At 48.6% G+C, this 26,108-nt stretch overlaps 1 protein-coding gene across 1 annotated transcript; it reads left to right on the plus strand.

Annotated features, from left to right (window-relative positions):
- Positions 1-424: 424 nt before the first annotated feature.
- On the plus strand, positions 425-25,439 carry Tis11 (Tis11 zinc finger protein). Its single transcript, XM_076909960.1, has 2 exons — positions 425-532; positions 24,237-25,439. The coding sequence occupies exons 1-2, from the start codon at positions 476-478 to the stop codon at positions 25,380-25,382; spliced, it is 1,203 nt and encodes a 400-aa protein (XP_076766075.1). The 5' UTR covers positions 425-475; the 3' UTR covers positions 25,383-25,439.
- Positions 25,440-26,108: the final 669 nt, after the last annotated feature.

Genomic DNA, 26,108 nt, shown 5'->3' on the forward strand with positions numbered 1-26,108 from the left:
GACGGTACCACGCACGCACGCACACGCACGCACGCGCGCAATCGTCTTTCGTTTTCACGGTGATCCGTACACGTGACAAGCTGAGCATCGAAGAGGCTAGAAAGCCGAGAGAACGGCGTGCTTGTTGTTCGACGCGAGAGAGGAGACACTCGTCGACCCGTTCGAATCGGTTCCGATCCCGCGTGCCGATCACTCGATAAATCTCCTCAAGTCACGTTCGAGAGGAATCGTAATCGGGTTGTGCTACCAATGTAAATCGACGCGGAGCGTATCGTCGGAGTGGCAGTTTTTTTTTTTTTTTATATTGTGTTTCCCGAAGTTGATATACATACGTAACAAAGAGCCGCGGTTTTCACTCGATTTCGCACGCATCGGCTCTCCTGCGCCACGCACGCCGAGCAGATCTCGAAAAAGGGAAGCGACCACGTTCTACGACCAATCCCCAGTGTGTTTTTTGTGCAAAAACGAAAGAACCATGTCGACTGCCGTCATGAGCACCCCCATGTTCGAGTGTACCGAGCATCTATTCAAGGTAAGACAGTCTCCACTATTACACTCTACTTCCGTCTCTTCGCCTCCGTTTCCAATCATTGCAACGCGAACAGTAGAAGGAATATCAGTTTTATTCGAACGGTAACATCGCGTGGCATTGAAAAACTGTTGTTGTACCAGCGGGGTGTCGCGAACTTTGTTATGAATCAGGTGACGCGTGACGACGACGACGACGTTTGTTTGGTTTGCTCGCGGTCGTATTTGGCGTTATCCGACGCGATCGATCTTCCTGTTAACAGGGATACGCGACAGGTTAGGATTGTTGGCGAAGATGGTTGACTCAGCACGTGTCTATTTCGCGAATACCGAGAAACTTCGCAGCGCGCGCTGTCCCCGCGTTGAAGTCTCCCGCGGCGGTCGTAGTACTCGCTGGTACTCGGTGGTACCGTGGCGCAAACATTTCCGCGATGGTGTTGGTACGTGCGCCACGTACGTGTGTATTTCGCGCCGACTGCCACGGTCTATTGCACCGCTGGACGAATATGGAATGGAAACATGGATGGAAAATGGAGTGCCTCGAGGATCTTTGCCCCGACCTGAACGGGGATCCGTGCACGCCGCAGGCTTAACGCGTATTTACTGAAAATTGAACGAAGCGTCCTTTCGATAGGGCGCACAGCTCGCCGCGTAACTATGGCCGCTATGGTCGGAGAGAGAGAGCGAGCATTTATTTTGGCGCGCAACAGCCACACGGGAGGATGGCCGTGTGATGCAAGTGTTATTTTCGATCGCGTGGCCGTTGCTTTCTTCGTCGTTTATTTGTTTCCGATGAAATTTCTCCTTTAAATCGTGTTCGCGAGCGCGCGTTCCTCGCGTCTGTTCAATTTAACGCTGCTTTCGAATTTATTTTCAGATCCCCCGAAAGCGGGGCGAAATTATTCGGGAATCGGACGTCGCTTCGACGAGGCGCAAATATTCGCGACAAATTCCTATTCTACAATGTATATCGTATTTAATTATCGTACAGACGTTTCGTACGTTCGTTTGCGAGAAGACGATCGCATTTTTCATACCTCGTCGAAGCAGTCGAACCGTTCGATTCCATTCTTGTTACTCGATTATTTATTCGCTTAATTGGAATGTATCTCTCGAATTTCTCGTCCGTAGGCGAAATGTTTAAAATCCTCGATACGTTTGTTAAATATTTGAAATCTGAGAGGTGTACGCAAGCTTCGCGGTGATCGATTGTATACGATTTCGGACAGGCCGCGAGTGGAAAGTTTCTGACTCATCGTCGGATTCGCACGAAAACAAATTCGAACTTCACTTTTTGCTCGACGCTAGAAGCCGCGTCCCCTTTGTTGTCGTTGTAAATATCTTTCATCCGGCGAACGCGTTTCTCCGTTGTGTGCGTCGGCTTTTCGAGCAACGCTACACGCGCGTACGTCCAATCTGTCGAAACGATCGGCTGCGAGTGTATCCGCGCGGTTTCATTATTCGCCGCGTACGGTCGATCGATTGTCATTCGTTTCGCGGCCGACATTGTTATCGTTCGCAGTTGGTGACTCGCACGAACCCGCCCCGACCTCGTCGTTTCTAGTCGAACCTAGCGAGCAGACCGAGTCTTCTCGCGGCTCTCCGTCCTCTTTCTCTTTCACAGCCGCGCACACCTTTCTGAAATCCAACCGGACGATTTGCGTTTCACTTTTATCGCCGTCGAACGTTACGCTTTCTTCGGATGGAAAAGCTTGTGCCTCTGCACGAGGACGAGCCGTGGTGGACGAACCGGAATATTTTCGTGAACGTTCCGCACGCCATCATCGACCAGAACGATATCCGAATTATTTAAATTCCAGTCGTACGTGCCTCGTAGATAGCTCGACAGATATCCTCTCGACTCGCGTGCTCGATATTGAAGCAAATTGCTTCGCACATTGTGTCGCATTGGGGTACAGTTACTTTTGTGTCCATGACATCCAGTGTCCAGAACGGGTACGGGATCGTGTTTCTCGGCTATTCGGAATAACGTTTTCAATCAAGCTTGAGGACGGTATCCCGCGTTTCTAGCGTACGTTTAATTAGCATGCAGTCGCGAATAATCTAATTAATTGCGTCGGAACAACCTCGCGCAATAGAGCCAGACTATGAATGGGTTTCACAAATTTTTGCGCAACGCGCGCGCTCGCTGATATTCCGTTTTCAGCGCGTCCCGACTAGTTTTCGCGAATCGTGTTTCGCATATATCCGTTAATGTACGCTTCTTATTCCGCCGTCTGACGCAAACGTGTTTTATAAACATCTGGCGGGATTGTTCTTCCTTTATTTCGCAAGTGGTCGGTTTCTCTGGAACACGACCGTGTAATAAAATTGTATCATATCTGGTGATATTTACCAATTTGAATACAAATGCCTTTGTTCCGCGTCACGAGAAAACCGGCAAATAATTTCATTTATGTATATATGCGGTAACTTCCTTTTGCGCGTAGGTAACGCGAATCTGGTCGAGACCAGACGCGCGCTCGTCGCCATTTTTCATTTCGATCGACGCTCGATCAAAGCTGCCGTCTCGATGCGTAACGTACGATCGAAAGCACGGATCAAGAACCACCAACGTCGGATCGAATATTTTCGTTCGAACGCAAGTGTCCGCTCTGGTCGCATGAATTCCAACAATTCTAATGGGACCGCAATCCGCTCCACTTTAATCGGACTTGAAATACACGCACGCAGACGCGCGCTCGCCTCGCGCACGCCTCCTATCGAGTATCGAGAATTCATTTCAACTGTGGAGCGAGCCTAAACCGTGGGCATTGATCAAAACGAAAAGCAAACGAGCACGTGGGCGAGAGCGCGTTCTCGTGTAAAAATACCACGATCGTTCTATAAATTGTTTCCTTGGTGAATCGAGCCTTCCATTCATTTATTCATAGCCAAGTCTCCGCTTTAACTAGCTTACTTCGGTCACGATTGGCCCGGATAAGCGAGCCTGGCGACCGGGTGGGCCTTATTGCCTCGAATTACCCATGTAGATGTCGTAAGCACGCTGCGCGAGCTGCACCAAACGGCTCCGAATCGGTTCGTGTACCGATTTTCTCGCGAAAATACGGCTGGAAATTACGATTTTCACGTACCGCCAGACACGTATCGAGCCGCGAGCGCTGTAAATCACGATTTTGCCGGTTTTATTGGATTTTTAATCAGCCTCGTTATCATTGTTTACAGGCTCGACGAATGGTACACGGGTCTCGAGTTTTATCGCGACTTCTTTTCCCCTCCCGTTACTTCTCAACTGTACAGCAGCTCGTAACTTTCCTCGGCAATTTCTCCTCGACGATTTCGAAACTCGTTCGATCGAGGGAGAGCCTCCTCGACTTTCGTGCTCGATGCCCGTCTAAGGCGACGCTCGAATTTTGGACTTTGCTATTTAGATAGCGCCCAGTTTCATACGATACCACAGGGCTCGAGAGTTTCTTTACCCTCCCGTCCAGTGTTCCTTTTTCTTTCCTCGCTACCTCGCGTCTCTCGGGTATGCGGTCTTATCTGCCCGCAGGAAGCGATCGCTAACGAGCCTCTGGATGTCGTAAATTTTTACTATCGCGCGTAACCTGTTACAATGGTAGATAAACGGATAGATTTAGAATCTGCCCGGTTGGCGGATCGATAAATCCGCGAGCGCGATTTCGGAGCGATCTCTCTCTCTCTCTCTCTCTCTCTCTCTCTCTCTCTCTCTCTCTCAGCCTCGATATCGGCAACGGTTATCAATTTTTCACGTAATGGATCGCATACACGGCGTCGAACATCCGTTCGGGCAAAAGAGTTGTTCCTAAACAGAAAAGGGACCGTTAGAGACGGAGTCGGTGGCGCCGGGCACGTATAAACCCGTGGCTCAAACAGAACGTACCAAACGTCGGGCGCAAAGTTGAAACAGCGCCGTGTGTCAACCGCACGCATCTAATAAACATGCGCGTAACGTTAGAAACTTCAAAGAAGTTATTCACCGTGGAATACCAAGAACCACAATGTTCTCGTCCCATTCCGCGCATGTACTACTCGCAGCAGTACAGTACGTATATCCAACCTCTCTCTCTCTCTCTCCAGTCACTTCCTCCCTTGGCCGTTTGAACGAAATTTATTCAAATATCGTCGTGCCGGGTCCGCGGTGGATACCGGCTGGACACTAAATAGACGGAAGCATAAAGCATAAAACGTAAACGCGTTTGAGAAAATGGCTTGCCGCGCGCACGAGCACGCGCAGACGACGACGACGACGACGACGATGGCCGTGCCCCGGCATGGGCGGTAAATTATTTATCGCTGGGTGGATAGAAAGGATGGAAAAGACAGGTTGCGTTCGAAAAGGCCGGAGACGGTGATCAGGGCGCGTCGAAGGAAGCGTCCAGGGTGCTGCTGCTGCCGCTGCAACGGCGCCCTTCCACGGCGGAATCGTTCGGTCCGGATTTTTCTGAAAGTGGAAACCTAGCCTCGAGCGAGAGAGCAACAACGCGCGCGGGCAACCGGCAACAAAAAGCGGCTCACGGTAAATGCAAGCCGCAACCGGCGACCGGGGAACCTGTTGCTTCGGATTTACGACGGAAAAGAGAGCCAACTGCGGAAAACCGCGGGAGGGAGCGAGACGGACGAGAACCCGAAGAGAACGGCCGATAGGCGTGTAGGCCAAGCGATGCGGTGCGCGCGTGGAAAACTCTCGCGAAGAGGACGCGCCGTGCTCGCTGCTTCGTCTCGCCGCGAAACTTTCGCGAAATTTATATGAGAAACTATACGAGAGAACAGCGCGGCCCAGCGCCGGGTAGAAATGGAAGGCGGCGAGCGAGGAAGGTGAAACGAAAGGGAGCACGCATGGTGTCCCAACAGGGAAGGAAAGAAAGGGAGAAGCCTGTTCTTTGTGTCGAGTCTCTCTCTCTCTCTCTTTCTCTCTTTCTCTTTCTCTGTACAGGCTGGAGCACCGAGCCAGTGCCGTAACGTGGTCATCCATGCTGGTATTTGCCGTGCACGCGTTCTTTCCCCCCTTTACGCCCTTTATTCCCAATTTGCCAGACTTCGTGAAAAGGAACCGGTGCTCGTTGTTAGCGTAAAGGGGTTGCCTTCGTTCGCGTGATGAGCGCAACAGGTTATTAACGATTGTCGTTGGACGGTTTCGAGGATCGATCATTTTTTTGGGCAGGTTTGGGAAGGTTCGGTAAACGCGCGTGGTGTTGGACTCTAATCGCGAGAACAATTACCGCGGACAGCCAATTGTCCGTGAATTCTGATGGCGTAAAAACAGCGGCGGTTTTTGCCCCGTGGTCTTGCATATCGCTTATAACGATCCATTGCCATTTACCGGCCCATTTTTACGGTGCCCGCCTGTATCTTGTTATCCGGTTTAAAGTCCGTGTAATCGTAGATTAAAGTAGGCCAAACAAAAACCACTGCTTCTTTCTAAGACTGTATCGGAACTATTACGATTGTCGCGGTATAAATACGCTCGCTTACTAAACACCTCTCGACAGCCATTCTGTTCTACACTCGTCGAGCGACAGAATATTTCGTCGTTTGTATGTTTGAAAATCACCTCAGAAATGTTTCTCATACTCTCTCAACTCAGTGTAGTAGCAATTGGTCTTCGCTAATTTTCTAGCAGAAAATCAATAATTAGACGAGCCAAAAGTAGAGAACCGGTTGTCTCCAAGTGGAATACACGAATTAACCGAACTGTAACGTTAACCGTGAGTGAACGGGGGACATCGGACGAGTGCTCTTTACGGTGTTGGTACGTGGCTCAAGGAATTTCTCATATTCCTGAAAAGAAACTCGCCGGACAAAAGGGCCGCGAGGCACACAGGAAGGGGCTTCTGACGCTCGTACGCGCGCACCTTGCTCTCTTCTCTGCCCTCCGCGCGAACGAAAGACGACGGCTGTGGTTGCGTGAATACTATTTTCGACGAATCTGAATTTGCATGCACGTCGCAGGAGAACCCGTAGCTTTAAGCGTGAAACTCTTTCCCAGTGAAAGGTCATCTCGTTAGTATTTTCGCTTAATAAAGTTACGTTTGCGAGTTAGCTATGCAAATGCATTCCGATACTGCGAACTTGTTCGTTGCACGGGGGCTTAGTTCATGCGACATACTTTTTTTCACTTTTTTCTCGGTTCTAGACCCCCTTTGTTTTTCTCGTTTCGAGTAATTAATATTTACTATTAATATTAACATATGTAATATCGCAATGGCGTTCAGCTGTTATACTGTTAAAAATAACCTGTTTGCGAAGGAACAATCAATTTTCTTTTAGTTATACGATTGAATTATATAATAAGCAGTGGCGTTCATTGAAATTCTGTATTCGTACAGAAGAGTGGATAATTTGATCCTCTCGTCAGAGGCGGGCGTCGAATATCGGTTTTTGCGGAGCTGGCAGTGATTCGTTCGCACGATGAGTTGATATTTTACGCCGCCGCTTTTTCGCGCGTAACTGACTTACACCGATTGGCTTCTTAGCCATCTATTTACCAGGTGCTCGAATCTTTTTTTCCTCGTTTATCGAAGCGGATTCACCGATTGCACTTGGAGGACTTCGCTCGTCTTTCCTTGTTCGAGACGTGTTCCTGTATCTCCGAGAAGAAGCGAGATAGGAAAAGGAAGGAAAAAAGTGGAGTGGTCGTTTCATCGGTTCGTTCTAGCAGAAGAATTTCATCCGCTTGGCTTCGGTTTTTTTTCCAATTTTCAACAAATTTCGCATAGAACCGTGCTCCGCGTACGATTCCTCGAGCAGATGGAATCTCTCGTTTTGATCCTTTTATCAGAGACATTCGTACCTGTCTCCCTTTTGCGGTTCCGCTCGCAAAAACTGTTCGACGAGACGTCCAGAAAAATGTTCCCAGATTCTGAAAAGAAACTGGATACACAAAAGCATCGGAAGGCGTAGAAGGAGGAGGGTTGCTGCGCGCCGTCGTGCACCTTGCTTCTATGCGCTCCTCGCAACGCGTTCTGTTCCCAAGCCGGGTTAAAGGCTGTCTCACATGTGAAAAAGCGAGAGTACCCCGTCTCTTTTCTACTCGAGAGGCTCCTCCGACGTCTATCTCGGTTTCACTTTCACGCTTGATTTATTCGACGATTCACCTTTCCAATAAAGAAAAAAAAGAGAAAGAAAGAAATACCTCAACTTTCCACGGTGATTCTGTGGAAAAGATTCAGGCCAAGTTTCCGTTTCGTATCGAGTCGTCGAACGATTCGAGAAACGTGAAATCTGACGCTGCTGCAGACTCCTTTATTTAAAACTGCGGAGAATTCTTCGTGTTATGGAATTATTTGACTGCATCCAGGCAGGATGATCGTCGAAGATTTTATTGTTTTAGAAAGTGGCACGGAGATGTGACGAACCGAACGAAGTTTCTTCGATCGTCCGGCGATCGCCGCGAACCGGTCCCGAATTTCGATAACTCTCGATTTAGGAGGAGCTGGCCGATCGTGGCGCTCGGTTCGTATAAATAATCGATTTTTCGTGTAGCGCGCGTCACGCAACAAGTGAAGTCGAACAAAAACGGAGTTCGTGGGAGCCGTTTAATAAGTATGTAACGGCGAACGTTGAATAAAACATGGCGAGCGCGGAAGGTTAGCGCGCGGCTGCGGATCGCCGCAAAAACGGTGTTTTGCACAGTGTATCTTTAATAATAGAATATCAGTAGGCAGATATACGACCGACGAGAGACAGAGAGGGAGAGGGAGGGAGAGAGAGAAAGAGAAAGAGAGAGAGAGAAATATTTTATTACGACGATCGAAGCGAGAGACTCGCGAAAGAAAGGCGTGTCTGTCGAGCGTGCAGGCGTTGCATTACTAAAACATTATACTCGGAACACGAACCTTGTTGAGAAAGGTAGGAATAGTGATTAGCGCAGGGAGTCCATAAGTATTCCGCGTGCATCGGACAGCTATTTCGAATAAGATATTGTGTTGTGTTCCGCTGCGTGACCGGAATAATGAATTCATCGTTAACGACTCGGGTTATTTTTCTCTATCTCTTTCTCCCTTCGACCCCCCTCCAACCCCTCACCTTTCGTTCGCTCGGCGATTAATTAATCATCTTAACGAAGAAAGGAAAACTAGAACGGTCGTGATTTAAAAAACGAAAACGAACGTGAAAGTTGAACAGGCTCGGTGGTAAAACTGTGACGCGTAAAATAGGCCGTCGAAAGAAAAATCGCGCTCGAATGACTTTCCCTAGAAATTAGAAAATCGCGCGGAGTGTATTCAAGGCCGTGTCGACTAATATCGTAAGCGCTCGTTTCAACGAATCAGAATTTTTCTTGCTTTCGACCCGTTCGAAGCGTTCCTCGCCACTGTAAGGAGTTTTCACTGTAGAGTCCACTGTTGATTGATTCGGTTAGAAACGGGCGGAACAACTGGGCTGGGGACTTAAGCCCAGAAGGCTCCAGGCAGGCTTGCAACAACGCGGTGGTACTTTCTGCTCGGCTGAACTCGTTAGTTGCATTAAGCAAAGCTTCTCTTTCTCTATCTTTTCAACAATGTTATTGGCTTCCGGTGTAATTTATCTCGAGGTGCATAGCCTGATTGTTGCTCGAGTAACTTTACCTTATTATGGTTACCTTATTCAGGTCGCTGGCCACGTTTGAAGTTTTTGCTCGCGTAATAAATCACCTGCTCTGTCGTCGAGTCTCGTTGAATTAAATGACACGGACGGTAAATCGGTGTTGTTTTCATTATCGTCGACCCTTGAAACCCCCACCGCCAGTGTAATCCGTTTCTCTAGAAAGAAACGAAATTAAATAAAGATCCTGCGGGATCCTCTCGTTTTTCTTGCGCAATCGAGATAATAGCGGTGTTACGTTAACTAAATGTGGGCAGCGTGGCATTCTCTATGGCGATCGGGCTTGAAAAATGACATCAGGGGCGTATTCGAATCGGATGAATGTCTGTAAAAATGATCAACTCTCTGTAAGTAATGACTGTAACGACGAGCACGAGGCAAATCCTCGATTATCACGGATACTCTCTGCAGTGGCGTGTAGTTTTGCGTTACTGCGCGTGTGTCGTGGATTATTTTTCTCGGTTATCCGACACGGGTGCGAAAAAGTTTCGTTCCTTTTCATCGTTTTTCGAACAGCGACCGTTAACGGTTGGAAAAATGGCGGCAATTAACAGTACTTTCTTCGAGTCGTTCGATAATTTCCCGCGTAACGGATAATACAGGAAGTGTTATTTTGCATACCCAGGCAGCAACGGATTCGCTTTCTCCGGCCGTAAATTTGCAATTATGGCATTTATGATACAATGGCGAGATACGCGCGTATCCCTATTATGGAGATCATTAAGCGCGGGCTAGCTCGGACGAAAATGGCCACCGAGGATATGCAACGTTGTTAACGAGCATTCGATAAGATATTCCAAGCGCGACCCGCCGCGGCTCTCTGCCTCTTTTTGGCCACGATTCTCCGTTTTCGCTAATCATTGCTTTTAGAAACGACGATACGCATATAAACGGCCATAAATTCGTCCTTACGACGACGACTATACTCCGTGTACCGAGAGACTTCTAAGTTCCTCGCGCGTGAAAGTCGTCGATGCTCTCCATCCGTTGAAATTCGATTTTCCCAACTTATTCGTTTCTTCTTCTTTTACACGTAACATCGTGTGGAGAATAGACATTTTATTTAGACAATTATTCGAGCGAGCTCTATTCTTAATCTCTTGTTTTAATATCGGTCGATAGACGCGTACGAATATTCTTTATTCGCATAGAAACGAGCGACTCGCCATGGGAAGTTAATTGCCGTTGAATTTTTCGCAAGCACGATGCACAGGTTCGAATAAGATCGCGCGCGTCACTCGAAGGGGATCCTTGGGAAAGAATCGAAACCGCTCGCAGCGAGCAGGTTCTGCTGGCAACGTTTATAGAAAGATCTCACCGACGAGCGTTTCCCTCTTACGTCTCTGAATAAATATTCACTCTCTGAACGAACCAAGTCGAGCTCGTTGATGAGTTTCGGAAATTGCATTCGAGCGAAAACCTGTCGCGATGCATCGAAGGCGCGTTCGCTAATTGGAAAATGAGCGCGTTAATTATCGAGAAATAAAAATAGCTGTTCGAAAATATCGAAAATAGAAACGGGAGCGTATGGTTTTAAATTCTCCCTCGCTCGTTTCGCTCCGTGGTGAATTCTCGAGCTCTCGTTTCTTTTCTCTTTTCTTCTGTGTTCCCTTTTTTTCTTTCTTTCTTTCTCTTTCCATGAAAAATGGCAGGAAGGGGGTAGCCGGGAAAAAGCGGACGAGGCGAAGGAACAAAAAGGGCAAGGAAACGAGAATAAAGGAAAGACGAAGGTATATAGCTTGGAAACACCGCGTACCCTTTTTGTTCGGCCATGTGTACCGAGCGCGTGGTTTTTACAAACACGCACGGGGTGCACATGTGCTTTCTTTGCCCAGATGGATTTTCTTGGACTTGTGTGGCGAGCTTTTTAAAGCGTTTCAAGTGCTGCTCGTTCCACGAAGTGAAAGTCCCCGTAGGAACGAAGCCGCTTCTGAATAGCCCGCGCTTAGCAGCGTTACGGGAAAGCGCCACCGGTGATCTGTTTAAAAGTGCGCTGAAAAACCAGCGGGACGCGTGTCTCTGTGTCGTTCAATTATACCCAGCGATTCGTTTTTATAAAAAGAATACCTTGAAACCTTTGTCGCGTTCGATAAATATAGTCGCATCGCGAGAAACAAATAAGTCGGAATCGTAGTAAACAAATGATCATCCACGCGCGAGGAATGCCAGTGTAAACAATCAGATCACCCAAACTATTATTACATATATCTCGACGTTGTTCGCGACAGCAAAAGAACAGAGGTCTACAAATATTCGTGGATCAAAGGCAATCGAGTACGATTTGGTTTCGAATGCACCGTAAATGTACGTAGCGGGAGTTAATTAAACCCACGATCGAGTAGCACCCGGCTATCGCATATCTCTCGCGAAAATAGCTCGACGGGTGTACCGAGAGATTTTTCCGGCGCAGTTGTAGCCACCTTCCATTCTCGTTAGCCAGTAAATTTAAACGAGCCTGCCGGTGGTGAAACGGCGAACGGTGTGCGGCGTGGAAAAATAAAAAGTAAACGGGACCATGAAAACGGCTCTGCACCGAGCGAGCAAGCAGGCAGGCAGGCAGCAGCAGCAGCAGCAGCAGCCAAAGCACCCTGTATACTTGCCCCACGAGCTGGCTGCGTGTTCGCTGGTGCTTGCACGTCGCACACTTGCTCTTTCCGATGCACACGTGCATCCAGTTTCTTTATGCACAGGAAAGTCTTCGTGCTCGTGCAGCGACGCCTGAATCAGCCGGCGTTGCACTCGGTGCGCCGTGTGTTTTATGAGCAGTCGACTCTGGCCTCTGCATAACTCTGTATTTTCGTGTTCCACGGATGCATTCGGTCGGTCTTTGTTTCGCGCTCGGACGATCGTGATTTCACCGTTCTCTTATACCTACATATTTTTTATCGCCACACTTTATTTCGCCTCGCGTTGTTCCTCGCTTCGTAATCCTAGTCGAATTTTTATTACTCGAATTCGCGTGTACCTTCCGCGCTGTCGATAGATTTCGAGTAGGTGGCGTTTACCGTGATTCCTTCGATAACGAGCGAAAATTGTGATTCGAGCCGTCGAGCGAGTTGACTAATGCCAGTCGAGTTCTACCTGTTGCAGATTTTTACTTTACGATCCCTCCGCGTTAGGAATATTCGTTGCATGGCTGGTTCGTTAGTCGCGTCTGCCGAGGACTCTCCGCGGCATAGCGTATAGATGCCATGGGAAAGTAAGAAGCTGTTTCTCATGCCTGTTTATATCCTACGTGTACGAACCATGACGAGGATAGATATTTTATGTACTTTAGTGGACGATGCGTTTCTTGCGCGAATAGTAAGCGTGTTCATTGTAATTGCTGTGGCCGATGATAATGCTTCATGGTTCGCGGTTTAATTTGCCTCGCTGGCCGCGGGGGCGTTCGTGCCATCTGCGTTTAGAAAAATCGCTGCGCTTACGCTTTACTCGCCGATTAACGCTGGTACTGTTAATTATTTAATCTACGTTGGCAACCAGGTTATTTTGTTACGTTCGACAGATGCGTTGCGCGTCGATCTGACGCAACGTCAGGCCGATGTGCCGTTTTATGCGATTAATATACGATTATTTATCGAGTTGCATCAGTCTGTGTTGCACAATGTACACTCCATTACGGAAAATTACGTTCGGTATCGGGGAGAAAACGAGGCACAATGGTGCGCACAATTAGTATCGCGTACATGATTTCCAATAGAGAGGAAATAACGCTCGCTTCGCGGCGGAGTCTGGCTGGCTTCTCATCTGCGTGCGCAATGAAATCTCATACTCGAGAACGCGTACTGGGAAAATGTAATGTTCGTCGTATCGAGGCGAAGAAAAGGAACGTGATTCACTGCCTCGATGGGTTCTCGTTACGAATTCCACGTAATCATTATTCATACTTTTAAACGAATTTTTTATCGATGAGTTTCAATATCGCTGTATCACTCACTGGGCGCACTATTAAATGCCCTGCACGCGGAATGGATTTCACTTGCTACTCTTTATCGTGACTATTGGAAAAACTTGATCAATACGTTCGTTATTATTCATTCGATGACAAACGTTACTCTGTACAGAATTCTAAACGATAGCAGATAAATCCTGGCTGTAATTACCGGTGGAACTATCGACTCGATCATATTCCACGTTCCACGAGTCGAGTTCCGACGTTCGTGCAAGAACGGAATTCAACGCTGGCAAGAAAAAGCCGCGCGCAATTGGCCTTTGATCCCCCAGGATTGTTGACCGCCGGTTAATCGCCGCGAATGTCGTCGCTGTTGAATTTCACTGGCCATTAATTGCTAGCCGAAGTTCGAAACGCGGCATCAAAACACGCGATTCCGCACGACTTTTATCGGAGGCCGTCTATTTGAAGGTATCGTACGATTTGCTTTTTGATTAGACGGCTCGCTGCTTCTCATTGTTATCGCTGCTTTTCGAACGCTTTCGCGAGCTGATACGGGTTTTCACTATCGACGAATGCGAAGATACCGCTGTCTCGAACGTTGAATATACTCGTGCACACACGTCGAGAATAATTGGGCAGCGTCGATGCGTGTTACGCGCGCGAGACAAACCAGAGCCGTTCACCAGGGCCTCTCGCAGCCTCCTGTTTACGCGCTGTCCTTTTAATTAAATCGTTATTTTCGATTTACCCCGGTTCTTGTCTCCGGTCCGGGCAACGGACAAGCGTTGCACACCGCGGCGTTTGCAACCGGTCGAGGATTTTTCCATTGTCCCGCGATGAATTATCGTAACGAGTTTGAATGGTACATTGATTGCGGGCCAACGTGTTTCCCGGGCTGTTTTAAGCCTGGCTCGCATGTAGCCACGTGAATCGTGCCTGTACGCAACCAGCGAACGACCGGACCGTGACTTGCCCTCGATACACGATGAATAATGTGTGGAACAGTTTTCCTGGACGATGGAAAGAATCCGATTTTTCAGTCTTGCTGCTCCTTCAGCGCCTTTTCCACCGTTCCTCGTTTTCTTCGATTAATACTTGCTTCGTGGGTGCTTCCTTTGGAGTTTGAACGACCGTACTTGCGAGATTCTGCGCCTTTTTTCTGTTCGTGGAGGATAAACAAGTTTCTATTTCCAAATCATCGTGTCTCGATTCACCAATAATAGCGAAAGAAAAAAAAAAAGTTTCGCTTCACCCTGGACCCGATGACTTCTGACCGAGCGACGTTGGAAAAGCAAGGGAAACGGGTAAGAAAAAGTTGGGAACAATACGTACGTGGAACCATGAGTAGGCAACCACGTGGATTGTGAAAACTGTTTAACTTTCTACCAGCGGTGAAACGTTACAGAAGGTTGATCCTGATAAAGCAAACACAATAGCGCACTTGTGTGCAAACGTAAAGCAAATAATAAGCGCGGAGATATTCCGCGTTACCCGGGTATGCGCGCGTAGCGTTCAGTTTATCTTTCGCTACACGGCATCCGTAACGCTTGCAATTACGTTTAGCCCTAATCGTAATTGCTTCAATTATATTCGTGTGAGAACGCGAAATAATCGCCCAACGATTTTTATCCGATTCGATAGATTGAGTTTGAAATATATTTGTTATTATAATCGAATGAAGCACGGTAGCCGTGGAAACTGGTAAAAATCAAGAGTGGTCTCGGTCGATTTCACGCGCACGCCCACGACGACCCGATATCAATTATACGGGACGTATTTGTTGAACCATGCCTAGTCGTAACGCATAAATCGAAGTGGATGCGCGTACGAGTAGATCAGCTGAGAAAACAGGACCGATGAATAAACGCGCGAATAAACATCGGCCTGTTCCATATATTTGTTCAATTACTAACGTTCGTTTCGCTGGTTTTTAATGTTCACCTTGGATATCGTCAAGTGCGGGCCTGCATTTGCATACAAAACTATGCGCGTCGTGTGCGAGCGCGAAAAAGACCGTTCGACTTTGAATCGAAAGATCGCGCTCGAAGTCGGCTGCCGCTCGAGTCCACCGAGCAACGTCCAACAAACCGTGGCTGGCGCACGCTCGACAGTCACCAGTGTACGTGACAAACTGTACGAAATCCGATTAGCTCTATCGCGTGTTAAGCTCGCCTTCGTTTCGAGACAATTTCAAATTCGAAGATGCGTTTCGCGCGCGCACGGAACGCACGGAAACTTAGCGTTTCAGAAACTTCCAACCAACCGGAGACACGTTTCACTCTCTGGACGCGAAGAAAAAAAGAACATACACTTTGCGTTGCATAACGCGCATATCTTTGCATATTACGTGTGCTCTGTTCCCCTTTTCTACATATTTAAATTTACCATAAATACACAAACATCCGCGGTTCTTTCATTAGTCGCATTAATGCGTTTAACCTTCGATTGATCGGAAACGCTAATGAAAGGAAACCAGTTGAACGTAATCCGCGAGTTGCGTACGCGCGTGTTCGCGTGTGTTCGATGTCATCCTAGCCCGAGATCGATCTCGTCGATGTGTTATTAAATGTTTCATTAACAACGAACGAGGTGTAACATCTTGGTTAGAACATCGTCGTTGCATAAGTTAAGAATTTTACCTCTTTCAATGCTTCGCTGAGCTCGAGGAGGAACTGCTCCGATCCCACTTCGATCCCACTCCGATCCCGTGGCTCGTTCGCATGATTTCGAGCTCGTAGGATGGCAGGATCCATCCTCGACAGCCGCCATCGAGTAGGATAGCGCACGGGTGCAAAAAGTGTCATTGAACAGGCCGGCTCGAGGAAGCGAAAAGGAAGGTAAAAGAGGAGAGGAACAAGTGCAGCGAATCGGCTCAGAAAGTTTCGGATCCGGTTTTTACACGGCCGGCCGCCATCTTTTCCACTCGGTATCAGGACTGAATCATACGTTAGTCATCGCGTTTTACAATCACTCGCGGGCCGGCACACGCACGGTGGTCACGTCGTCGACAAAGGGAAAAACCAGCGCGCCGAGTCTCGAAAGGGGCGACACGCTCTTCTGCGCCGGAAAGCGAAACGTTCGTTGGCTCTCTCGTTGCGCCCGCTTCTTTTGTCCGTCCGGCCGAGTCGTGCCTTGAAAACGGCGTCGAACGCACGCGAGCGAGCGAGCCCGTTCCCAGATCCCTGACGATCGCCGCGGGTAACTCGTTCGACGCGACGAACCCTTCTTCTTCTCTCTTCTCCCTTTCGCAATTACTTTTTATCCGACTCCGATTACGTCCGTTTATTATTCGTCTCTCCTCGCGTTCGCTCGTAACCAACGAGAGCCTCACTTTCCGTCTCCGTGCCCGCGCGTCCGTGCAATTTCGTTTTCACCGTGAAAGCTACGAAAATAAGCGTAACAGTTTTCCAGGCCCCCGTTCGACGTTCGAATCCACCGCGTTCCAGTTTACTTATATATATAAACCGCGAAACGGAAAGTTACTCGGATTCACTCGAGATAATAATATACCGAGAGGTAAAAAATAAAGCCTCCACGATCCCCGCAGTCGAGAAACAAATTCTCGCTCGTGCCTCGTCGTATTTATGCTTCCAACAATGCGGTTCTACCGTGAATAGAGCCGAGTTCCACGCAGAAAACGGTTCCATAAACAGCGATAGAGACATCCGCGATTCAGTCGGATATTTCGCCACGTCACAGTCGCAATATTGCTCGATCGTACTCTGTTTCGTTTTTTTTTTTCCTTCCTTCGTTTTATATCGCGTTCACGTGACACTCGCGATGTCACGATATCACTGCATGCCTGTGCTCTCGAGCAATTGCACGGACCACGAGGCGTAAACGCCTCGCAGCGGAGGTCAATTTGTCGTTACGAAAAGTAACCTACTGCAAATTCGAACAATGAGGTTAACAAGGGATCACGCGCTATTCATTTTTATCCACGGTCTAACTCGCGGTCGCACGATTTGCTTCCCGCGCGAGTACGAGCATTGCTTTTCTATTCGAGCAATGGACACGAAATGCGCGAAACTCTGTTCTACAAATTGATATCGTAATTCGATATATTTTATCCTGCAAACCTTTGGTTACTTCGACGAATTGAGTACGCTAATCTTCGCTAACGTATCGTTTCAAACAGAGCAATGATCTCTTTTAAACACGAAAATGTCCAATCACTTTTCGTCTGACCTCGCGCTGACCAACGATAACTCGTCTGTTTACTCAAGCAGAGCCGTTTCCGATTGGTCAACCGGTCATATCGTTCTCCAAGGAAGCTCGTTATCGAGCAGAGTCGCTGGGTGTTTATAGTCTGGGGATGTTTTTAGAGTGTGGAGCGCGAGGGCTCGACAGCTGACAGCCTCGCGGAGTCCGCGACTACCGTTCGAATCGCTTCCACGGTGGACAAACGGGTAATTAGGATCGTTAAGCGAGGCTACGGTTACGTAAGAATCAGCGTGCCGATTTCCATTCAACTGGCGCCGCCGTTGCTTCTCCGTTCCCGGCTCGTCCGCGTTCAACCTTTTCCCTCTCGTCCCTGCCTACTTTCACCTCCGACCTTCGATACCGATCCACGGTCTTCGTTCCTCGCATCCTCGGACGTGCGATAGAACGGCCGAGCCGCGAAACCTCTATCGACCGGCTCTATCGTTGAAACGACCTGGACGTTTACGTTGGAATGCCATTTTTCCGCCTCTCCGCGAAAGCGTAAAAGCGAGGAGATTCGCATCTGAAGGTGAAGACACGCGGCTCGCGTAATCTCCCGCCATTGCTATCTGTTCTGCTCGTTATGCGAGACGAGAATAACGCGAATTCGAACTTGCGCTCGTTACCATTCGCAGTTCCGTGGAACGTTCGTCGCTCGGAAAGCTGGCTTAAAAGCGACGCGAGATTTGAAACGATTTGAAAATCGCCGCTGGTCGAATCGCTCGTTTCATCGATGCGAACCTGTTAAACGGATAAGATATAGCTCGAGGCTGGCATAGTTGGCGATGGAAATTCGTTTTCACGCGGCTCTCTTCGGTTCGATCGGGAAAAGTGGTGCATTGTTTAGATCGAACGGGTCGATTAAAGTCGCGATGGGAGCGTACGTGGAACGTATTGCGTTCTTCCCTGATGCAATGCAATTTTCTGATGTCATGGGAACGTGGAATATTTAAATACGCGCGGATAAACGCTCTCTGCAATTTATCACGGGTAACGCGCGGATGTGTGCGCAACGTGTTCGCGATGTTGCATAATTTCTTACGTTCCTCTGTTCTGAACGCCGTCAGACAGTGCTAGCGTACTCCTAGGGTACTTAATTAATAAGTTTAAGAAATTGTAGACTGGATAGCGAAGACAAGGAAATTTTCGTCAGAATTCCCATTCAGAACGTGGATATATTGAAAGCTGGACCACGTTTTTAATTCCTTTTTTTCGGAGTTTGGTGAAGAAACTTTTAGAAATTTGGAAGATTCAACAATTCTGTTTCTAAACTATCGATGAAATCTGCTAGAGAGAAATTTACAATAATATCAAAATAGATAGGCGGTATCAACCGCGTCGTTCGTTTATCAATCGCGTTACCACCTTATCAGACCGCGTCTGGAAAAATTTCTCCACGTTCACGGATTGGAGAATACTTTCGCTCGGCTATAAACAATGCGACGTTTACTTAAATTAACGTAAAAAGACACGGGATCCTTTATCAACGCGCGTTATTTAAAAATGTATCCATCAGCTAGAAACACGACAAAACGTGTCGCACACGACAGATTTTTCTGTGTCTTGCGAGATAGTTTATCGCGTGTGTTATGTAAGAAATCGTGATACATTATAACCAACATTAATTCCTTATCATTCGTGGAAACGCAGGTTTGATTAGTAATTACTGCGCTAGACATCGTTGATAACATCTTTGATGCATTATCAAATTATTACTCCCGCGTGTACAATTCTTCTTCTCTTCTTTTTTTTGTTTCGTTCAATTTTCGCGTTACGTACCCGATGCCTCATTGTTTTTCGTACGAGACAACAATAGCGATAAGACAGCGATACTTTAATGGACAAACGCTGGAGTGACGTACTTGAAAATTATTGAAGGATAACGCTGTGACTCAAACGAGTAGCCTGACTAATTGTCAGTCTATCCGATTACCACGGTCAAGTAGCCCAGTTGTACTTGGATCGTGAAAGAAATCGATGGAAGAGGAAAATTTCAGCGAACACCCAGAGAAAAAGGCTGAGCAAAATTGTCGAGCGAGAGTACCTTCGACCCTAGAACGCGACTATACCCTCGGCTGCAATCGTTTCGAGCCACGAAGCTCGCTTAAACGCAAAGTGGAGCAGCAGAGAGAGACCAAGGCGCAGCAGCGATCCGCCATTCTCGTCTCTGGCGTCGAATCGGGTGAATGAAAGGCGCTACGCGTATTTTCAGTCGGTTTCGTGGAAACTCTCGAGCTGTTTCGTAGAATCGAGATCTCGCGTAACGATCAACGCGGCGACTGTTACACAAGTCACTACGGCGTATCCACGACAGAGACCAGTTATCAGCGTGTCGCGCTCGTTAAGGTCTCGGTGAATCAGCCAGCGATGAGAAACGAAAGCTGCCCATGGCTCGACACGACGAAAGCTGCTAATCTTTCTATGCTGGAAGCTGCTGACTCGATTAAATGAACGTCGAGAGTAGCAAAATTGCTGCTGCGATTTTTCAGTCCTGAAGATTTCTCGAGGAATCGTCAACTCGCTCTCTTATTTTGACTCCTAGCGTCATTGTTGAAATTTTCTTCTGTAGGAATGGTTTAAATGCCTCGCATAATATTGATCGATGTTGGATAACTAGAATTTTTCTCTGATACATAGGAGAAAATTTCTGGTGGAGAAATCAGTTTTTGCTCCCCTTTCTTCATCGGGTTTCGCACAGCGATCGCTCGACTCCTTTGTCCGCGAGTCTCGTGCGGTCGGATTGACGCAACAGATAGGTTTTTCCTCGGCCGATCCGCGAGCCAGCCGCGATTATACGCGAGAATTCGAGGAAGAGCGATCGATCTTGCGGACGGGACGCCTCGCGAGCGATTCGAGGATTCCTGACGGCGGATTTCTTGGAAGAGGTTGCGGGGACGCCGCTAGAATCCTGACTCCGCCGCGTTTCTTCCTCCTGGTTCTTTGTCGTCCGATCTATCACGTTTCAACGAGATTCCACTTTCTGCATTCCAATGCCGGAGGATCTTTCGCCCGTAGACTCCAGCGAATAACGCGGAGTTTCACCTTTTACTCGCTCCCAAAAAGATCTCTTATCTTTTCTCATTGCTTCGAGGATAAATTGCGAACGCTCGCGGCTGATAAGCCGTCCGCGTTACGCGTCGACACGTTTTCTGCTCTCCGCGATGCTTCTCTCCATCGATCTCGAGACGCGCGTCACAATTCCAAAACCGAATGAAATGGAACGAAATAGAACGTCGAATCGGAGGCGACGCGAGCCTAGATGGGATTAACCGCTCTCGAACCGCGTATACACGCAACGTAGTTGGCCTTAAACGTGTCCGTTCTGCTCTACTGTATTTAGCGCAATCGCTTCTGGGTCACAGGCTCATTACTCATCAATGAACGGCAGCGAAAGCCTAATTCTGGCATGGCCGCTGGTGGCTAACCACCAGCGGATCGATCGACGCGCGAACTCGTTACCCGAATCGCTTCCGAATCGTGACTTTCGCTGAATTCATTTTCTCGTGGCTAGGCACGTTCCTCGCGAGCCTCGTTTTCACCGAATCGCGTTACGTTCGCGAGCACTCGCCACTTTCACCCGCCATCCCCAAGCTTTCCGCCCTCCTCTGGTCTTCGTCGACGTTTCCATCGCGTACGTTATTTCTCTCTTTTTTTTTTTTTTTTATCAAATTTCCATCGTCACGCTACGCGAACGACTTTATCGTCGCGCGCGATATCGATTTGGATTCGCGTTCGCGAGCGAAACAAAAGGATCCACCGGCAACGGTGCACGTAAAAGCGAAGATAACAGATAGAGCATAGAGGAAGGTGATCCAGAGCCCTCGAAACGGTGGCACGGACAGGAGGAAGCATAAAAACCTCCTGTTGACCGTTCGCACGTTATTGCATTTACACACGAACCAGGGCCTGGTTGATAAGGAGCGTACGGAGTTGGTACGTGTGCGCGTCGTTCCACGTTCGCGCCGCGATAAACAGCCCGTTGCGCGTTGATGACTGTGGGATAACCAACACTCCCGCGGCCCCGTTTGCTTCTCTTCTACCGCCCTATCTCTCTCTCTCTCTCTCTTTTTGCATTTAATACCTACGTACACTCGGCACGACTAATTACGCGAGCGTTAGAACGTGTTGCAGCGCGACGTCGAACTGTGCGGCGAGCGAGCGCGCTCGCAACTCCACCGACACACGTGCTCGTGGAAATTTCCAGGCGTACGTGAAACAGTGCTCGACGTAGCACTGATCTATCTGAAGGAAAACGAGGATGAAGGGTGATCGATTGAAGCTCGCCAATGGATACGTTGGCGAGATTCTGGGACCAATTAATTTTGGTTCCGTAGATCAGATACGGAGAGCAATTAATTCGCGGTTCGCGATTAGAATTATCGACGGATCGATGGTCCGATCGGTTATCCCAAATCGATTCGTATCACTTGATTTAACGTGACTCGATCGAAGGACGCGTTTGATTTTATCCAGATGGTAGTTGTTGTCGATTCTTCCGGTTAGACGAACCCGCAACTCTTTCGAAAATGCTATAAATCACGATCTCGATCACTGATTCGAACAATTAGGATTGATAGGTCCAAAACGCCTGGTGGTCTGCGTTGTTCGATCTACTGGATGAATTATCTGTTGGCACACGTGACGATTCAATAAACACATCGGTCGGATGAATCATTGTTTTCTGTCTTTCTCGATGATTTTATGAAACGATCGATTCGCCGTGGTGTAATTGTGATAGCGATTTCAGTGATCGCCGCACGGTCGCGATAACAATGTTTACCGCGAGCCACGATCGCGCACGTGATTTAAAGACCGTAAATTCGCGTAATAAGCCATTTAGTTGCATCTAGCCTGTTTACGGTTTTTATTCCCCTCGCGATGTGTAAACCGAGAAGATTTCGATCGATTACATTGATCGGCAACTCGGTGTCCTCGATACTTCCTCCTCGATGCCTCCGACTGGAGTGCGTTTTAATCGTTCCCTCCGAGTTAGCTCCAGCTTAATTACCACTCGAATTGTTTTCATTCGACGTCTGTTGTCGATCGACGATTGATTCAATTAATCACGATCGATTCTTCGAATCGAGCCAATAAAAATCCGAAGGACTGTTCAGTCCGGAGGAAAAAGAATTCATCACGCGAGTATCGGTTTATTATCGCGATTCTGGTAAGTCGATGCAATTATTTTGCATCGAGCGAACAATTTTAGAATTTCAGTAAAATCGTACGAAGCAATAAAATCGAATCGTCATTGAAATATTTCCTTAGAAAGTCTGGAATCGCTACTCGACCACGATAATAGTCAACCTTGTGCCCAGAAGTAGCACTTAACGAGACACAGAGGCGAACGATGGTTTTCACAGGCAGAAATTTATCGTGGAAAAGACGAAAGGTTCGTTTTACGGCTCGAAGCGGTCGATCCCTCGAAAGCTTCGCCTAAGCCAGATTTCTCGGCCCGTTTCGAGGTCCCGTAAAATCGGATTGTTTCAGAGGGGCGCGTCCTCCTCGTCTACACGGGCAACCCGTGTCTCCAGGTAGTTTCTCGTTCCACGGATTTTCACCATTCCATTCACCAAAACCTTTCGAAGGCTTTGTGTCCGCCATCCCGTTCTACCTGCGCTCGTCGCGCCGATAATTTTGCCCCCGACATCGTCCATCTAGCTTCATCTCTTCGCTCGAAGACAATTAACGATAACGTTTCCCACATGGTCGTTAGATGGAAAATTGCCAGCAATAAAACAGGAATCAAGGAACGTGATAGGTTATAGAGTCCAGTGGAAGGAATAATTGACGGCGAATAGCGTAGTTTTGCGATTTTGCAACGAATGTCCTGCATCCGTATCCTTAATATTGAAATCGGACATTTCGTGTCCACAGCTCGATGAATTCGCGTTCGAAGCTCGTTGCACGCGTTTGACCGCGAAATAAATGCTCTGGTCGTACACAATCTCCGGCACACCGAAAGGTTAGACGTTCTCGGGGAATGTAAATTTCATGTATTACGATGGTACTCTTGTAAACAACAGTGTAATTTCCATTAACATAATTTACGAGCAGTCGAAGATTCATAATGGAGGCCGTCGAATAATTTGACTTGATTGCCGTACACGTGCGTCCGCTTGTTGTGATAAAAATGTTTTTCTAGAATGAAGTCGCGTCGGAAGCCTCTCTCGACGCGCAAGAAATCGGCGCCGCGCGCACCAGTGAGCTTCGATACCGTACGCTCGTTTTAATCATCGCTCTGATCGATCCCTGGCGAACGTCGTAACTCGCGCGTCGAAAAAGTTTCCCTTCAGCGTTCGTAGACACCGAGGGGAGTGACCATCGATCGAGTCTCCTCTCGAGAAACGAAGGAATCGCGCGCGTTTCCTGCAACTCTGAGTTCCATTAGAAATAAATCAAGCGTCGCGTCGTTGCGCAAGAGCCCCGCTAATGTCGTAATATCCCCAGCGACGGAGACTTGCGTTTTCGGGTAAACGACGTATTGTCCGTCCATCCCGTTGGAATTACCGCAATCACGACGGCAATCAACTGTAATCCACCTTCGACTCTCTCGCAGTTATCTCGCGGAATGGTGACACGGCGCGAATGCAAACGCTGATTCCCCGTTATGTTATACGCACGGGGTGTACGTTTCTTTGGCCGAGCCCCAGACGCGGGAAGAATGGCCACGTCCACACGTTGGATATTATTTATCTCCCGGTCGCCTCTGCGATCCGACCGTTTCCAATACCCGTTCCTCCCGACGCGTACACACCGGCTGCCTGCAGATTGGAATAGCTGTTCCAACGTGGAGCGTGCACGAGAACCGCGGCTATTATAGTAACGACGTCGTAATTTAGTATCGGTAATTCTAATCTCGTCGGGAGACCCTTACACCGCGGCAGAAATATATGGACTCCGCCACGGCACCGCTAATGAAATCGGTTCTTGGACGCGCGTTTTCAAACGACACCCGTCCGTCCCTGTCGCGACGAAACGAGGCACGAATCGGCGGAGAACATGGGAACAGTTGAACATTCCTCGGTTTTGGTCTATGTTACAGAACGCAGCCTCCGCGAAGGCGAAGGAAGCGAGCTCGACGTCCTCTACGAACACCTCGAGCAACGGCTCGCCAGGGCACAACGGCGGCCACGCGCCCCTGCGTCGCAGCTACACCTCCCTGGTGACCACCCTGATCGAGCAACACCGCAAGCTGGATCGCAGCGCGAGCGAGCCCACGTCCCGCTACAAAACCGAGCTGTGCAGGCCGTTCGAGGAGAGCGGGACCTGCAAGTACGGGGACAAGTGCCAGTTCGCGCACGGCTACAGCGAGCTGCGCAATCTCGCCCGTCATCCGAAATACAAGACAGAGCTGTGCCGCACGTTCCACACGATCGGGTTCTGCCCGTACGGGCCCCGTTGCCACTTCATTCACAACTTCGAGGAGGCGCGGATCCACAATCAGAAAGTGAGCGCGCAACTCGGGTCCACGCAGCCCAACATCATGGGCCTGAACCCGCTGCTGAGCGCCGCAGCCGCTGCAGCGGCCGCTGGCGGGAACGGTTGCAACGGCACGAACGTGAACCCGAGCAGCAGCGTGACGCTCCTCGAACAGATCGCCGCCTCGCCCCAAGTGGCGGCCATCGAGGCCGCGATCAGCCCGAATCTGATGCGAACGAACTCGCTCAGCCTGTGCAGCACGACCAACGCGTACAACCCGCCGCCATTGCTCAGAACGAACTCGTTGAGCCTGACCACCAGCCAGCACCATCACCATCACCACCACCACCATCACCATCATCAGACTGGTTCGACCACCGTCAGCTCGGTGATCGGCGCCACCAGGCCGAAACCGTTGAATCTCAGTCCCACCTTCTCGCTGGGCAGCACAGGGGACTCGATCTCGCCGTCCTCGAGCCTCAGCCAGTCGCCGACGAACTCGATGGCCAGCTTCTTCAGCGACGACTGCAGCCAACAACCGTCCGTGACCAGCCTACCGAAGCCGCCGTTCAACTTTGGCCAGGAGTTCGGGTTGCTGGCGACGAGACAGAGCCCCAGCCCGCGAACGAACAGCGTCTGCAGCCCGTTGGGCTCCGACGAGATCACGCCAAGGACACCGTCACCGTTGTCGCCCAACGCGGAGTCCAGACTGCCTGTGTTCAACAGGATCAGCAGCACCCTGGCCGACTTCGAGAATCTAAAGATCTAAGGGAGAGCAACGCCTCCTTCTCTGGGTCCATCGACTCTTCCCGGTGGTATTTCATTTATCTTTTTTTTTTTTTTTTTATCGAAACTCTTCCTCTCGAGGACACGCGTGCACACACCTCGATCATCGGATCGACGAGAGGGCGCGCGCGCGCGCGCGCGAGACGAGCTCGAAGAGCGTTGGACCCAAGAAACACACAACCACCACGATATAGAATTTACGTATCGAACGAAAAGACAGGAGAATGTTCTCTTTGGGGAGAGGGGACGGACTGTTCCACCGACTTGAAGAGGTTTCATCATCATTATTATTATTATTATTATTATTATTATTATTATTATTATTATTATTAATATTATTATTATTATTATTATTATTTTTCTCGGTTTTTTTTTAACATTTGAGCTGCATTTCTCACGCGAGACGGACCATCCTCTCCGTCGTACTCGGGATTCTTATTTAAAGCGTTTTCTTTTCTGTTCGTAGGACACGTTAGGCATCTTACTCTCGTTCTTTAAACGATCGTCTCTTCCTTTTTATCATTAATCGTTACGATTATATTATATTATTATATATTATATTATTATATTATGTTATTCGCTAGCATTAATATTATTAATAACGTTTAGAGGTAATATCGCTATCGACACTGATATCTAATCGTCATTAATCCTAAAGCTGCATTAGTAAGCGTCCAGTCACTTTCTGACTTCGACCACCCAGGGCCGT

The sequence above is a fragment of the Xylocopa sonorina genome, chromosome 1, assembly GCF_050948175.1.
Source record: "Xylocopa sonorina isolate GNS202 chromosome 1, iyXylSono1_principal, whole genome shotgun sequence".
Classification (NCBI taxonomy): domain Eukaryota; kingdom Metazoa; phylum Arthropoda; class Insecta; order Hymenoptera; family Apidae; genus Xylocopa; species Xylocopa sonorina.

Bases quoted from the DNA above. Each gene is read 5' to 3' on its own strand.
- Tis11 (XM_076909960.1), top strand. From the start codon at position 476: ATGTCGACTGCCGTCATGAGCACCCCCATGTTCGAGTGTACCGAGCAT. The intron at 533-24,236 runs GTAAGACAGTCT...TCTATGTTACAG, and splicing joins GTACCGAGCATCTATTCAAG to AACGCAGCCTCCGCGAAGGC.